Source organism: Pteronotus mesoamericanus, unplaced genomic scaffold, assembly GCF_021234165.1.
Source record: "Pteronotus mesoamericanus isolate MK-2021 breed Mesoamerican mustached bat unplaced genomic scaffold, CSHL_Meso_final scaffold_232, whole genome shotgun sequence".
Lineage (NCBI taxonomy): Eukaryota > Metazoa > Chordata > Mammalia > Chiroptera > Mormoopidae > Pteronotus > Pteronotus mesoamericanus.
The window spans coordinates 12272371-12285997 of NW_026555311.1; the positions used below are offsets into that span (position 1 = coordinate 12272371).

Consider the following 13627-nt stretch of genomic DNA (forward strand, 5'->3'; position numbering starts at 1 on the left):
CGAACTCACTCGGAGACACCCTCTGCACTTGGCTACTCACACTGAGGGTTAACCCTGCCGACAAGGCACGTTTACCGAAGCGGCGCGGGGGTGTGTGCGGGGTCCAGTGGCGGAAGCCAAATGGGGCTGTGGTGGCCCGGTAGAGCCCCTCCTCCCAGCCGCGACCCCTGCCCACTCTCCGTCCCTAATCCTGGTCTGCCAACAACAGTAACACCTGAGCAGAGACGGCGCGGTGGCAGTGCCAGGGTCGCAGGACTAGCAGCTGGGAGAAAACAGAGAGGGGGGCGGGACCGCCAGGAGGAGCGGGAGGCGGGCGGAACCGGGGGGGCCGCCACCTGGCTCAGTGACACGTGCGCCAGCCAATAAGCGCCCGCAACTCCGACGTCGGCAGGGAGCCGGAGGCGGGCTCCGCGTGGAGGAGGAGACTGACCTGGCGCTGGAGGCGGGGGCCGGGAGGAGGAAGGGGAGGAGGCGGAGGCGGAGGCGAGCGCGGTGGCGGCGGCGGTGGCGGCGGAGGAGGTGGAGGAGGAGGAGGGTAGGTTACGCCTGGGACTGTGTCTGCCGAGCTCCGCGGCTGTGCCTGTGTGAGTGAAGGAGCGGCGCGGAGAGGCAGAGGCGAGCGGCGGCGGGACGTCTCCGGCGGCCGCGGACCTGCGGCGGCACTCCGTGTGGGGAAGCAGCGGCAGCGGCAGCGACAGCAGCTGGGGCAGCGGCGGCAGCAGCAGCAGCAGCGGCAGAAGCTACGGCGGGCGTCTCTCCGCCGCCGGGGACGCCGAGGCGCGGTTGGTGGCACTGACATCGGCGGCCCTGCCTCTCCTCCCTCGCCCCCGGCCCTCCCCATGTGATCGGTCTTAATCCCGGCAGTGTGCGCGCGTGGGGCTCCATTCCGCGGTGCCCGGTCTCCGTGCCAGGGTGGGTGCTCGTGTGTGCGCTTCTCCTCCCCATCCCCCTTCCCCAAGAATAAAAGAAGAACGGAGAAGCGTGCTTGGAAAATAAATAAATAACAACCACACACGCGTGCCCGGAGCAGAGTCGGCGGGGCTGGCGGCGGCGGCGGAGGAGGAGTGAAGGCGGCGGCGGAGAAGGAGGAGGAGGAGGAGGAGGAGGAGGAAGAGGGACACGCGGAGAAGGCAGTAACTTTAAAGCCAGCTCAGAAACCAGACCTCCAACTGAGCGGTTTGCAGCGCGGCGGCGGCGGCGCTGAGTGTCTGGCCCGCCGGTCCGGTCGGGGTGTGCAGTAGGACGGACGAACAGCGCGTCGCTGTCCCCCGGCGGCTGGAGATGTCCGAGCCCAAGGCAATTGATCCCAAGTTGTCGACGACCGACAGGGTGGTAAAAGGTAAGTGGCTCGCCTCGGTCGCCCTGGTGCACCGTGTGCCGCAGGCACCCGGGCGGCTGGCCTCCCCTCCCCTCCCCCCCCCGCCCCGGGTTCTCTCCCGGCTCCAGCCACGGACCTTCTAGGATATTGTGCAACCCTCGCCCCCCTCTCTCGGGCGCCCTTCCCCCACGCCTCCCACCCAACCCCACTTGGGGATTTTTTATTTGCGGGGGCGTCAGTTGGCAAATGGCTGAGCCTTGGGGAGGCGGCTGCGGGGGTGGCGGTGGCGGGAGGGGGCGCCCGGGGGGTGGTTGCTGGCAGGGTGTAGCTGCTGTGACAGAAATAGGAAGTGGGTGGCTGTTCACTGGCTTGCATGGGATCGGGTTTATGGTTTTCTTTTGCACAGGGAGGGGTGATTTATGGCTTTTAAAAAATTAATATGGCATTTTTATGTGGCCGTGGCTTTCCACCGACTGCCGGGCTCGGGCAGGGTTCTCTCGGCGCTATATTGCAGCAATTCCCTCCGCGCTCCCTCCTCCTCCCCCTGGAAGGGCCTGCACAGGACTCGCGAGAGACCGGGAGAGCGTGGGGGGAGCCCGGCGCTGCTTTCTGCGCGGGGCGGGGGTGGCCTCAGGCCGTGGGGGTGGCGGAGGGGACGCGCGGGGGCGCGGGAGGCTGGGAACGACCCGAGAGCCCTGCCGCTGCCGCCGCCCCGGGATTCCCCTGCAGGCCCTGAGAAGGACTCGAAAGGCAGTTCTCCAGCCTCCCTCGCCCCCTCCAGTCTTCCCCCGCCGACCTGTCATTGCTCTTGAATTGGTTCCCCTCTGGAGCACACCTCCCCAGTGGTGAACTCGCCCTGCTCTCTTCTTCCGTGCCCCTGTCACCCCCTGTTTAGTGGGCTATTTGATTATCCCACACCCCTACATCTTCCACTCCTGGAGGGGATGGCTCTGGGTTTTCTGGCAAAGAGAAGCCGGGATGTATGGGGTGAGGAAGGGGAGAGGCAATGGTTTCTTCTATCGCACAGGGGAATCCGCCGTCCTCGTTGTGTTTCGTGGTGGAGTGGGGGAGGAACCATCCTAGGAATCCTGGAAGGATGAGGCAACACAGCAGATCCGCCAGGATTAAGTAGTATCCATAATTCCTGGGGTCAGAATGCAGAGCAAAGCAGGGTTGGGCGTGGGCTAGGCGCAGAGCAGGCCTCTGAAATTGAAAACAACGCTGGCTGGTGTAGAGTATGTGTGTGTGAGTGTGTGTGTGGTGTAAAACAGAGATAGGATCTTATGTGGCCAGAGCTTGCAAGTAGAATGCAAGGCAATAAAGTCATTTGCATCATGAGCCCTTAGGTGAAGTAACCCAGCAGCCTAAAGACCATGATAACAGAAGTCATTGGGGCTTCAAAACTGTTAATTGCTTCATTCAGGTTTACTCAGTTTTTAAAGTTTTGTGTGTGTGTGTGCTCTTGATGATGGAGTAAATTATGGCCTCCTTTGATAAGAAAAATAGAATAAAATATCTCGTTTTGGTTATATTGGAATCATTCCTGCTTCTGTGCAGTATTCATAGACCCATCAAAATAAAGAGGAAATATCTTAAAAAATAACTGGAAATAGGACTGCAGATGCACAGCTTTTCTTCCTGCAGGTATGGATCCTCCTGTAAATAGTCAATTCAACTTCATTCAAAAGAACTATGTTTGTATTAAGACGGCCTGTTGACATTTAAAGATAATTAAGACCTTCTGCTAATATATCAGAGAATAACAAATATCTCCCCAATGTGTGAAGTTTAGGTGTAACTCCCAATTTGTATGGTAAGATAACCTATTTTCAAAACAATATAAAGCTTGCAATTCAAATGATAACAGCGAACAGGTCAGCAATTAAAAAAACACTTATGTGCACACATGTAAGATTACACTCCCTGTTTTGAATCACAAGATGTGCATTCTAAATGTATATGTAAAATTGTCATCAAGCGAAGAATGTAAAACTTACTGTTCATACATTCATGCTTGTTGTCTTCACCAGTTAATGTGAAAGAGCCCATTCAACCATTCTGTGGCTGTTTGTCTTACCGTTTTTTTTCAGTGCTATACTATGTATATTGTTACAAATGGAGCTTCCCATTATAAGTACACAACACACATAAACCCATAATTCCAAAAATTGTGTTTACGTGTTATTGTATAACTGAAATGCAAATCTGGGTAATAGCCTCAAAATAGGAAAAGTTAATTTTACATTTATTTTGATAGGGCTCTGGATGTAAAATTCTGAATGTGAAGTTGTATGTAAAGAAAAGTTTTATTGACAAATCCTTATTTTTAAGGTGGACACACCACTACTGTTTCTCTTATGCTTTCTTTATATTGTTGGCTTAAAAGGCATTAGTAAATGTTGTATTCAACATTTTGTCATATATACAGTTTTTTTGATTATTGGAGATGATAATCAATTTTGATCAGTATATTATGAAATAGCAGTTCCCTTTGAATATGTATAGACATGCTTAGTGAGTACAAAGTTACATGTATAATGAATGGAAAACATTACCAAACAATTTTTTATGTTAATAAAAATGAGATAGGAGTTCCCAAAACCATAACTTCACTCTAAATGTTGCTAGAACTTCATCTCAGTGCTCTGAGATTGACTTATTTTCTAATGCAGGAAAGGGATTATCCTTGAGGAGATTTCTATGCTCTAAGCTTTCTCTCCTTTTACCAAGTACAGTTAGAGGTATTTGCTTACAAACAGAAATAAGAGGTATTTGGATTATTATTACCATGGCATGCATGCCATGGCATTTGTTTACAGTGACCTTCACGAGTGTGATCTGGTTTTTGTTGTATAACAAATTGCTACTTATTTACAAATAAAGCTGTGCTTGTGGTTGTGTTTGTAGTAGTATTACTTTCTTGACTTGCTCTTCAGAATGCAACTTTAGAAAGGTAGGTTGAGCTTAAGTGTCAACTAACTGTAATTTTTCCCGGTTTGCAGCACCTTCTGGAGTGTGTTCAGAGACCCTGATCGTTTTCTAAATCTTAGAAATAACAGGAAATAAATGGCAGCATTGGAGATGAAAATCATTCGTTTAGATTATCTCAGAAAAAGTTACTTCATTTAGCAAAACAAACGCTATTTAATTTTGACTGTTCTTGGATAAAAACAAGGGAGAGTAAAAAAATTCAGAGAAAACATTTTCGTAATGCCTTTTTTTGGAAATCAGAATAACTTGATCCATTGTTTTACGTTTTTTTTTAAAAAGAAACATTGCATAATATAGAGCCAAAGATGGAGGGCAATAAATAGAAGAATCTCCCCTCCCTACTCCCCCAACACACCCAATAGCCTGGATTTTCTCTGCAGTGATGCTCCACAGGCCTTTTTTCCAAACTTTGGATTCTCTTCATTTCTCCCTGCCTGCTCCTGCCTTTTAAATCCCTACTGGCTGTAGAACTTTGCTACATGACAGTTAGATACTTGGAGGAAATAAAACTGTATGTGGAGTGGGTGCCCTGCTTTTGTTCCATCTTTTGCCCTCCCTTCTGTTTCCATTTTCGGGTGTTCTGTAATGGGTCTTGTATCTTCACCCGAATTGTTTTTAATGGTAGAAATTGCAGATCCCATGGCAGGTTGTTGAGGGGTGAATTTCTGGGAAGACATTTAGGGAATTTCTCAAAACTCTAGGTAGGGCACTCCTGTGCTTTGTGTCAGGTTGCTTTTGCCTGTGGGGAATCCAAAAAAGGGAACTGCCTTTCTGTGTATTGTCAGCTTACATACTTTCAGTGTAGACAAAGTATATGTAGGGAAGTTCTGGAAAGATATCTAAGATCATATAATCAAGAAGATGGTAGCTAAGTAAAATACTAAGTAAATAAGGATTCAAGCCACAAGTTTTCTACCTGAATAAGACTGGTAACACTACTTAAAAAGAAAACAAATGCCATTTCTTCGCAGTTGTCAGGAAGAGCTTATTGTGGATTTAGTTTACTATTTTTTTTTTTTTTTTTTTACCATAGGTTGAGTTATTCATGTATCTGGTTTTCCATTTGAGTATAGTAAAACCTCATTAATTCAGGGTTATTAATTGAAACTTACTATGATTAAATGGTGGCTGAAGATTACATTAGCACTTAATAGGAAGAAAGGGTCTCCTAATCTAATTAATACTATAAACAACACGATTTGGGCATGGTTAATATACTTGATAACGAATTCTTTTCAGGACTTAGTGAAACAGCATGCAAATTACTGCTGTTAATTACAAATCAGAATGATCCATTCATTACTGTAAATATAACACAAGTGCACTGTTTTTAAGACATTCTGTAAACTTAAGGTTTAAGGTAACAGTTAAGACTGGGATTCTGGGAAATTCCAATGATTCTAAAAAGCCATCAATTAGAAGAATTAACATTTAAAAAACAATAGTTTTTGGGAATTGTGGGGAAGAAACAGTTCTTTAAATGAGCAATTTATTTTAAGGTAATTCAGTTAAAACGGGAAAAGAAATACCTTAGAATCTAGTTAGAGGTTTATTCTAACATTTGTTTATATTATTTTAAAAATATACTTTTAAAAACCCTGTTTATTTTTTGTAATTTTAGGGATGAAAAATGATATACTGTGCATTTATAACTTTTGTTATGGCCTCTTAATGCTTTTCCTTTTTTTTATTTGTTAGCCATGTATAAAGTTAAACTAATTATGAAACCAAATACAGAATCCAGCTAGACCTCTTTGGAAAACAGCATTTTTTCTAGACATACTCTCTTTTTAGCAAACCCAGTTAAATTACTTTTTTGAAAGTTTTGTGAAGATATTGGACACTTTCAGGACACTAACGAATGATAATGATTCATGATACGGAACTTTGATAAATACTAAAAAATCATTTTTGTCAGTTTTTTCAGCAGTGTTTTGGGTAGTGTTCTCTTGCTGTTCAAGAGGGGTATAGTGAGATTTTCAATTACAACTTTTTATAATTCCATTGATATGTATTATAACATCACTGGCTACTTTCCCCATATGTAAAAGGGCAATAATTGTACTCACCACCACTTGTGAGAACCAGAGGATCATCAAGTGGGATTTGAGGACCTGAATGGTTACATTTGGGCCACTTGCCTGGGGGTAGCAATTCAGTCACTGCTGACACAGTTACAGATGGCAACGTGCTAATGTGTTTTCAGGGTCACTCAAGAATAGTCAGACCATTAATATTAAAATCCATCAATAGCTTGGGTTTACAACAGTATGTAGTGGCACTTGTATTATACTTGAAGAAATGGAGACAATAGCTAGAAAGGTTGGCTGCAAGTGAGACTAGGTGGTAGGTAAGTGTAAGCAAATTCTTTACTCTAGCAAAGATGTGCTCTCTTGAAAACTTTTGTAACTGCCACTCCTCTTGGTATATTTAAGGTACCACTTTTTTTTTCTTTGAATTTTGCTTCACTGAACTACTAGCTGTATGTGCAAAATAGTTTTATTAAGAGAAGAAACTTTTATACCTCTTTTTAGCAGAAATATAAATTCTGAAGATAAATGTTTTAACCTGGTTTGATCTTGGCATGAGGTTTGCTAAAGGAAAACTCTTAAGCATTGTCTTCTACTCAGGTAAATATATACAGAGTTATACACAGAAATAGAAATAGCATAGTCTCCTGATAAGTTATTATTTATTATAATTTTGAAGGGTGTTACTACTGTAAGCCTCTTTGTCATTATCTATAGTGACCCATACTGTTACTCTGGTTTGAGGATTTTGTTAATTTCTAGCAAAAGTCCAAGCAAAAATATCAGCCAATTCTTCTTATTCTCCATTTACCTATCATCCATCCGTCCACCTATCTATCTGTCTATCTATCGAGAGAGAGGAAGAAAAATAAATCGATTTGTTGTTCTACTTATGCATTCTTTGTTTGATTCTTGTATGTGCTCTGACCAGGGATTGAACCCGCAGCTTCATGTATTGGAATGATGCTCTATCTAACCAACTGAGCTACCCAGCCAGGGTTCCACTCCTTTTTAAAAATAGTCATGAGGTAGGAAGATATAAGCACTGAAACAATTTCAGTTTGTAAATTAAGTCTTTAGTAGTGTTGACTTTTCATCACATTTTATTCTATATATTCAGCTCCTGTATTCACACAGCCCGTATTCATTGATAATCTATCAATTATATTTCATATAAGAAGCCAAATAAAACATTGTGTATTCCTTCATGGTTAGATGTTCTGCATAATGTCTTAAATAGATGAGCTATCAACCTGATGCTTAGGACCTGTTGCTGGGAGTTCAAATTCATTTTATAAGTGTACAATCAGGTAGCTGAAGTCTTAGATATTAAAAAAATACAAGCCCTGACTGAGGAAGTAGAAATCATTTATTAAAATGCTGCATTTTTGGAATTAGATGGATTCTTACTGAGACCATGATAAAAAGAAATACAACTTTTTTTTTTTTATTCCCCTAATCCATGCTTTTGCCTCACAGCAAACTATATTATGACTATTTTAGAACATGATCTATCTGACTTTCTATGAGCTTCTTTCTCTCTCTTGCAACTGGGGATTTTGCACATGCCTTCTAATAGCAAAACAAGTAGATACCAGATTTATTTTAAGGGCTGCCTTCAGATTATGACATACCACCTTACAGTGTTTTGTCAATTTCAGGTACTTTCTCCAATTAGGAAACTAGAAGAATGATGGTTGATGTTCAAAGAGAAAGTTTTATTTATATGAAGCTAAATTTAAAAAAAATTTTCCTGAGATCTAATATTCAAATATTTAGTCTCTTTCTACATTGATTGTATAGCCCCAGTTTTTCTTTTCTGAGGGGAAGAGCTACTACTTCCAATATAAAATGTTCAGTTGTCTCTATGTAACATTAGAATGTTTTGGAAATTCTCGCATGTCATTGTCTAATCTGTGTCTCCCAGGTTTCTGAATATACTTGGAAGTTACATAATACTTTTTGTCAATACATGTATTCAGAATTTTCATTTGGGAAATATGGTCATTGAACCAGTGGTGCCTAGCTCAATGCCTTGCTTATTAGGCACTGAATAAATTCTTACTGAATGATCTGGGCGTTGCATGTGCCTCCTGAAGCAGTAAGTCATGAAAAATTACATTTATTTTGAGTGCATTAAGTTCTGATTCTTTGTGAATGGTCTATATACGGTGACGGTCTGGCTAATTGCTTCCTTCTCCAGTCATATTATGGAATGGAGTACGAGAAGGAGACACCAAAAAGGTGGCACAATTAGATTGAGAGCAGTTTTGTTATTTGGTCATTTGGACTGGCTTTGTGCCAGCTCAATTTAAAGGGCTTTTTCAGCTTAGCATATTAGCTTGAACCTGAAAACTTTCTTTCAATTTTGTTGTATTTTCCCTTAGGCTGATCAATTTTCGACAAGTGGAAAAGGTACCTTAATCGTTCAGTGTTTGATTTATTGGGTGATTAATGTATTTTAATTATTGTCCAGACTTGGACTTGAAGAGAAAATGACCTGGCAAATTTCATGAGGAAAAAACAAACCAAAACAAATAAAACCCTCTTTCTTTGTTTAAATCTCAGTTTATCGTTTTCTGTAATTCTTTTGTAATCCAGAAATGCAGCCTTGTCCAACATAACCTCCTGGCCCCCCAAAACATTATTAGATGGTATCCAGTGGGAAGATATATGGGATAAAAGAAGTTAAAAAAAAGTGGCACCAATTTTGCTGACTCCTTACATTGCCCAAGTGGGCTTGAAGCCATTCCTTGACATTTGTTTTTAGATATCTTCTAAGCTATTCCATTTTATCAAATTAAAAGCACAATATATTTTCTTAAAATGACAGAACCTGAGTCAGGACTTCAAGTTTGTGGTGGTGGTGGTATTATTATTATCATCATTATTGCTCCTTACAAAGGAATTACAAGTTTGGTGTTTTTTTTTTTAAATTATTAAACCTGACATTGTTGGTCTGTTATCATATTTAATGCTAATAAATTAAAGTACACAAATACCTTCTCTGCGTGGGTCTGGTTATTTGCATGATAACAGTTTTCATTATTTAATTCTTATTATTCGAGCAGTTGAAATATCACCTCCTCTGGAGCTCACATCTCTTGATACCTTTAATTGTAGTAAAGACACTCAGCTTCTCAGAGAAGACACCTTGAATAGAGCATGTTGCTGTGACTATTTGTTTACCTGTTTACCTCTCCTCCCTGGTAAGTGGAGAGCCCAGGAGAGCAGTTCCATTTATCTTTAGCCCTGGCAGTGCAAACTGTGGAATAGGCATTTATTTGCTACATGGTTTTTAAATGAAAAGAGGGATTTAAATTTCTCAATTATAGGGTTCTTTTCTATTTTGAAATTTTATGAAATTTAAATCATGGGCAGATCACAAACATCTGATGAGTCTCTTGATTTGTAAGTGCCAATCCTGTAGAAGGGTTCTTCTTTCACATGAGTTTTGAAATGCTTTGTTTCATTAATTGGAATTGGTTTTTTGCCTAATAGCCAGCTTGCAAAAGCATAGCTAGCAGCAGTGGTTTCCCAGGGAGCGCTTGGTTTTCAGTGTGTCCGTGTCAGTTAAAGGGTGTAGGTTAGTCTCCTCAGAGGTGGACAATGGTTTTTTCCTCAGGAAGATTTGTGATGATACCAGATTAGGGGGTAGCTATTGTGACAAGCATCTGAGCAGCCCAGGATGAATTTCACAGTTAAATAGCTTACTTTGAATGCAAATGAATAAAAGTTACTACATTTAGGAATCAGAACAGAGATGTAAAACATACTACAGACCCAGATAGGAGGATGCCTGTGTAATACGAATATAAAATCTTGAGGCCCATGGCATGAGTACAGGCTGCTGTGAGTCACCTCCCTGGATGGCATGGCTACCTGGTGAATGTTTTGAGAAAAGCCAGGCCTGGGATGACATCAACAGGGAAGCAGTATGGGGAGGCACATGCTCTCAGCCCAATTCTCACAGAGGACTATTGGACCTGCATTGGCCAGGACTTGGTCATATGGTCCCCATTGAAGCAGGCCATCCAGGGCTTTCCAAGCTCTGGTTTATGGGCCAGTATTTAATCTGTCACCCTAGTGCAGAGATACTTTTCTTTCCAGGAATTAAAGACTAGGGAAAGTCTAGTTTCCTATATAAAAATCTTAGTATTGTCAACATCTGTTACTTTGCATTCAGCAGTCTGGAGGGAATCTCTCTGTAGCCCTTACCTATGGCCAAAATTCTACTTGAGTACTTGTCTCACTCCACATGCACTTCCAGGGAAGGTTGAAAATTCAGAGTATATCAGAGAAACCCGCCACCCCCACCCCCCGCAAGTGTTAAAAGGACTTTAAATTGCAACAAAGATTGAGATGTCTTAAAAAGAAAAGATTCAGTGGTGATACAATTGTGGATTTCAAGTATTAAAAAGTCTCCTTCACAGTATATTACACTTAGATGTCCATCACCACTATAAACCAAGTAAGAAGGAAAAAAACACTATTTGGATGCATCAAGGATTTAGGTAATTTTTTTTTTAATCAGTCAAGGACATTTAACACTGGCATGAATTGTGGGGATCTTCTGAATGGAGAGAGTAAAGGATCCTCAATTATTTGGGTTGTAAATGTGACCTAAATCTAAAGTTAGGAAATTTTGGAGCTGGAAGAAACCTTGGAAATCTACCTCCCCATCTGGCCCGAAGTCAGTCCTCTAGTTATGTACGGGGGAGAGGGAGTGGGGATACTGAGGGAACCTTTTATTTCTTAACACTTGCTCATGTCTGAGCCTAAGCAAAACAAGTAAGTTAGACTCTTAGAATTGGAAAGTGCACCAGAAGTCTAGCTCAGGATGTACCCAGGGTGGAATTCCTGTCCAGCCTCCCTGATGGAAGGTAATCCCACTGCTGCTCGAACACATCTAGTTGGGAGAAGCTCCCTACTTCCTGACACTTCCTTCCTTTTCCTGGCCGTTTCTGTCTGCTAAAACGTTTCTTTATGCTGGACCTTCATCTGAGGCTCTGAAATACACATTCATTGTTCCTACCATTGCCCTAAAGCGTTCCATAAAACGAGCTTTATGTCTTCCACGAGAAAAAGCTTACTGGATAGTAGTAAGGGCTTTCATGTTTTTAAGTCTTGTAGCTATCCCCCACACTGCATGGTTTCTGGGTCATTTGCCATCCCAACAGCCTTTCTTTAATGCCATGTCAGATGGTTAGGGTCTTTTGAAAATGGAGAAGTGAGCAAAGGTTCATCTTGGCTTGTCTTTTTCTGTGGAACCTTTAACACTTGAGGCTTGGGTGCCTCACTACTCTTGCTTTGCTGTTCTGTGTCCTTGTACTAACCTTTAAACTTCATGGAACTCAAGTCCTTCACTGGTGGGCCCAATGTAGAATTCTTTCCATGATGTCCTTTGGTTGAATAAGGACTGCCACTGTGTGATGCTTTTGTTCTTGTTACCCTTCCTATTGAAATTCTCTTCAATTGCGTTTTCCCCAATTTCTCTACAGCTTTAAGGTATCAGATACCTCATCTGCTTTATATGTAGGAGCTTTCCAGAAAACCTGGGTAGCAGATTTTCTAGAGGAGTTGCTTTCATTTTTCTTGCCTTTATTTGTAATACAGGCAAATAATAAAGACAGCATGATAGCATGACACCATAGTGGTGGTAGTAGGGTAATTGAGGACAGGTCAATCCCTTTGTTTACTTTTCACATCACACCATGAAGGCAGCTCAGCATCCCTCCTGACCAGAGCTGAACCTGCCTCTTCTGCCTCCTCTTATTTCTGGCACCCAACCTTTGAAGGTTGTTGATAAACAGCTCCTAAGGCCATTGAATTTGGCTAACCCAGTGAGTTCAGCTGTAATTTGATAACTAGCTAAAGTTTCACTGAAGCCTAAAAGAGGTCAGTGGCTTCCAACTGTGGTGTCACAACACATTTCTGTGTTACACTCAGCTGTGAGGCATTAACAGCTACTGATAACAACGTACAAAAGTTTGCAAATGACTTATTTTAAAATATCTATGTATAAATTGGGGTGGATTCAAATTTACCCATAAAATTTTCCTTTCACTTGCATTCTGATGTTTCCTTATGCAGGAGAGAAAGGAATGGAGCAGCAGCTGTCACGGTGGGCATTTTGCATTACATCTAGTTTCCTTGATCTTACCCATATGCCTTTAATCATAGTGGAAATTATACATTCTTATTATCTGTGGCAGTGTTTGCCTTAATTCCGTGAGCATTTTTGAGGATAGCTTATTAGAATCTGGATTCACTCATGCTAGTGTTTTTCATGCAAGTGAATGTCATGTCATGTACATCTTGGTGGGAAAAAAAGAGACTGAGACCTAAGGTTAGAGAATGCACTTTGTGCTAGCCAGATTTGTAGATTGAATAGGTTTTGAAACATGTAAGTGAGCACCTCTGGAAAATTTCAAAGTACCCCATGAATCCTGTTCTCAAACATCTTAAATGGGCCATGCCTGAAATTCCATGGTTAATTTTTCATTTAAGATAATATTGGCCACCTTTGATAGATGTTTCTAAATAAAGTAAGTGACCTTTAAAAAAATAATTCAGTGTAAATTATCACAGTTTTTTACCCAGTCATCTACTTGGGCACTTGGGTAGCTTCCAAATCTTGGCTATTGTAAATAACGCTGCATTGAACATGGGGCTGCGTGTATTCTTCCTAATTAGCGTTTCAGGTTTCTTTGGATATAGTCCCAGAAGTGGAATTGCTGGGTCGTAAGGCAGCTCCATTTTTAATTTTTTAATGTAACTCCATACTGCTTTCCACATGGCTGCACTAATCTGCATTCCCACCAACATTGTGGGAGGGTTTCCTTTTCTTCACATCCTTGCCAGTGCTTGTTTGTTGATTTATTGATGATAGCCATTTTGACAGGTGTGAGATGGTATCTCATTGTGATTTTAATTAGCATTTCTTTGATGATTAGTGACATTGAGCACCTTTCCATATGTCTGTTGGCCATCTGTATGCCTCCTTGGAGAAGTCACTGTTGAGGTCCTTTGCCCATTTTTCATTGGATTGTTTGCTTTTTTGGTGTGGAGTATTATGTTTCTTATAAAATTTGGGTATTAAGCCCTTATCAGATGTAATGGCTGATACATTCTCCCATCCAGTGGGTTGTCTTTTTATTTTGTTGATGGTTTCCTTTGCTGTGCAAAAACTTTTTAGTTTGATATAGTCCTCTTTCTTTATTTTTTCTATTGCCTGAGGAGATAATCAGAAAAAATATTGCTAAGAGAAAGTGTCCCAAGATTTTAC

At 41.9% G+C, this 13627-nt stretch overlaps 1 protein-coding gene and 1 pseudogene across 2 annotated transcripts in view; one reads left to right on the forward strand and one right to left on the reverse strand.

Annotated features, from left to right (window-relative positions):
* The first annotated feature begins 522 nt into the window (after positions 1-522).
* Positions 523-13627, forward strand: part of PPP3CA (protein phosphatase 3 catalytic subunit alpha) — a 302760-nt gene continuing 289655 nt past the window's right edge. For both annotated transcript variants that reach the window (XM_054591684.1, XM_054591685.1), the window contains exon 1: positions 523-1339. In XM_054591684.1, coding sequence (XP_054447659.1) covers positions 1282-1339 — 58 coding nt within the window. In that variant the 5' untranslated portion in view covers positions 523-1281. The remainder of the gene's footprint in view (positions 1340-13627) is intronic.
* LOC129085212 (40S ribosomal protein S6-like) overlaps positions 2210-13627 on the reverse strand; it is an 83453-nt pseudogene continuing 72035 nt past the window's right edge.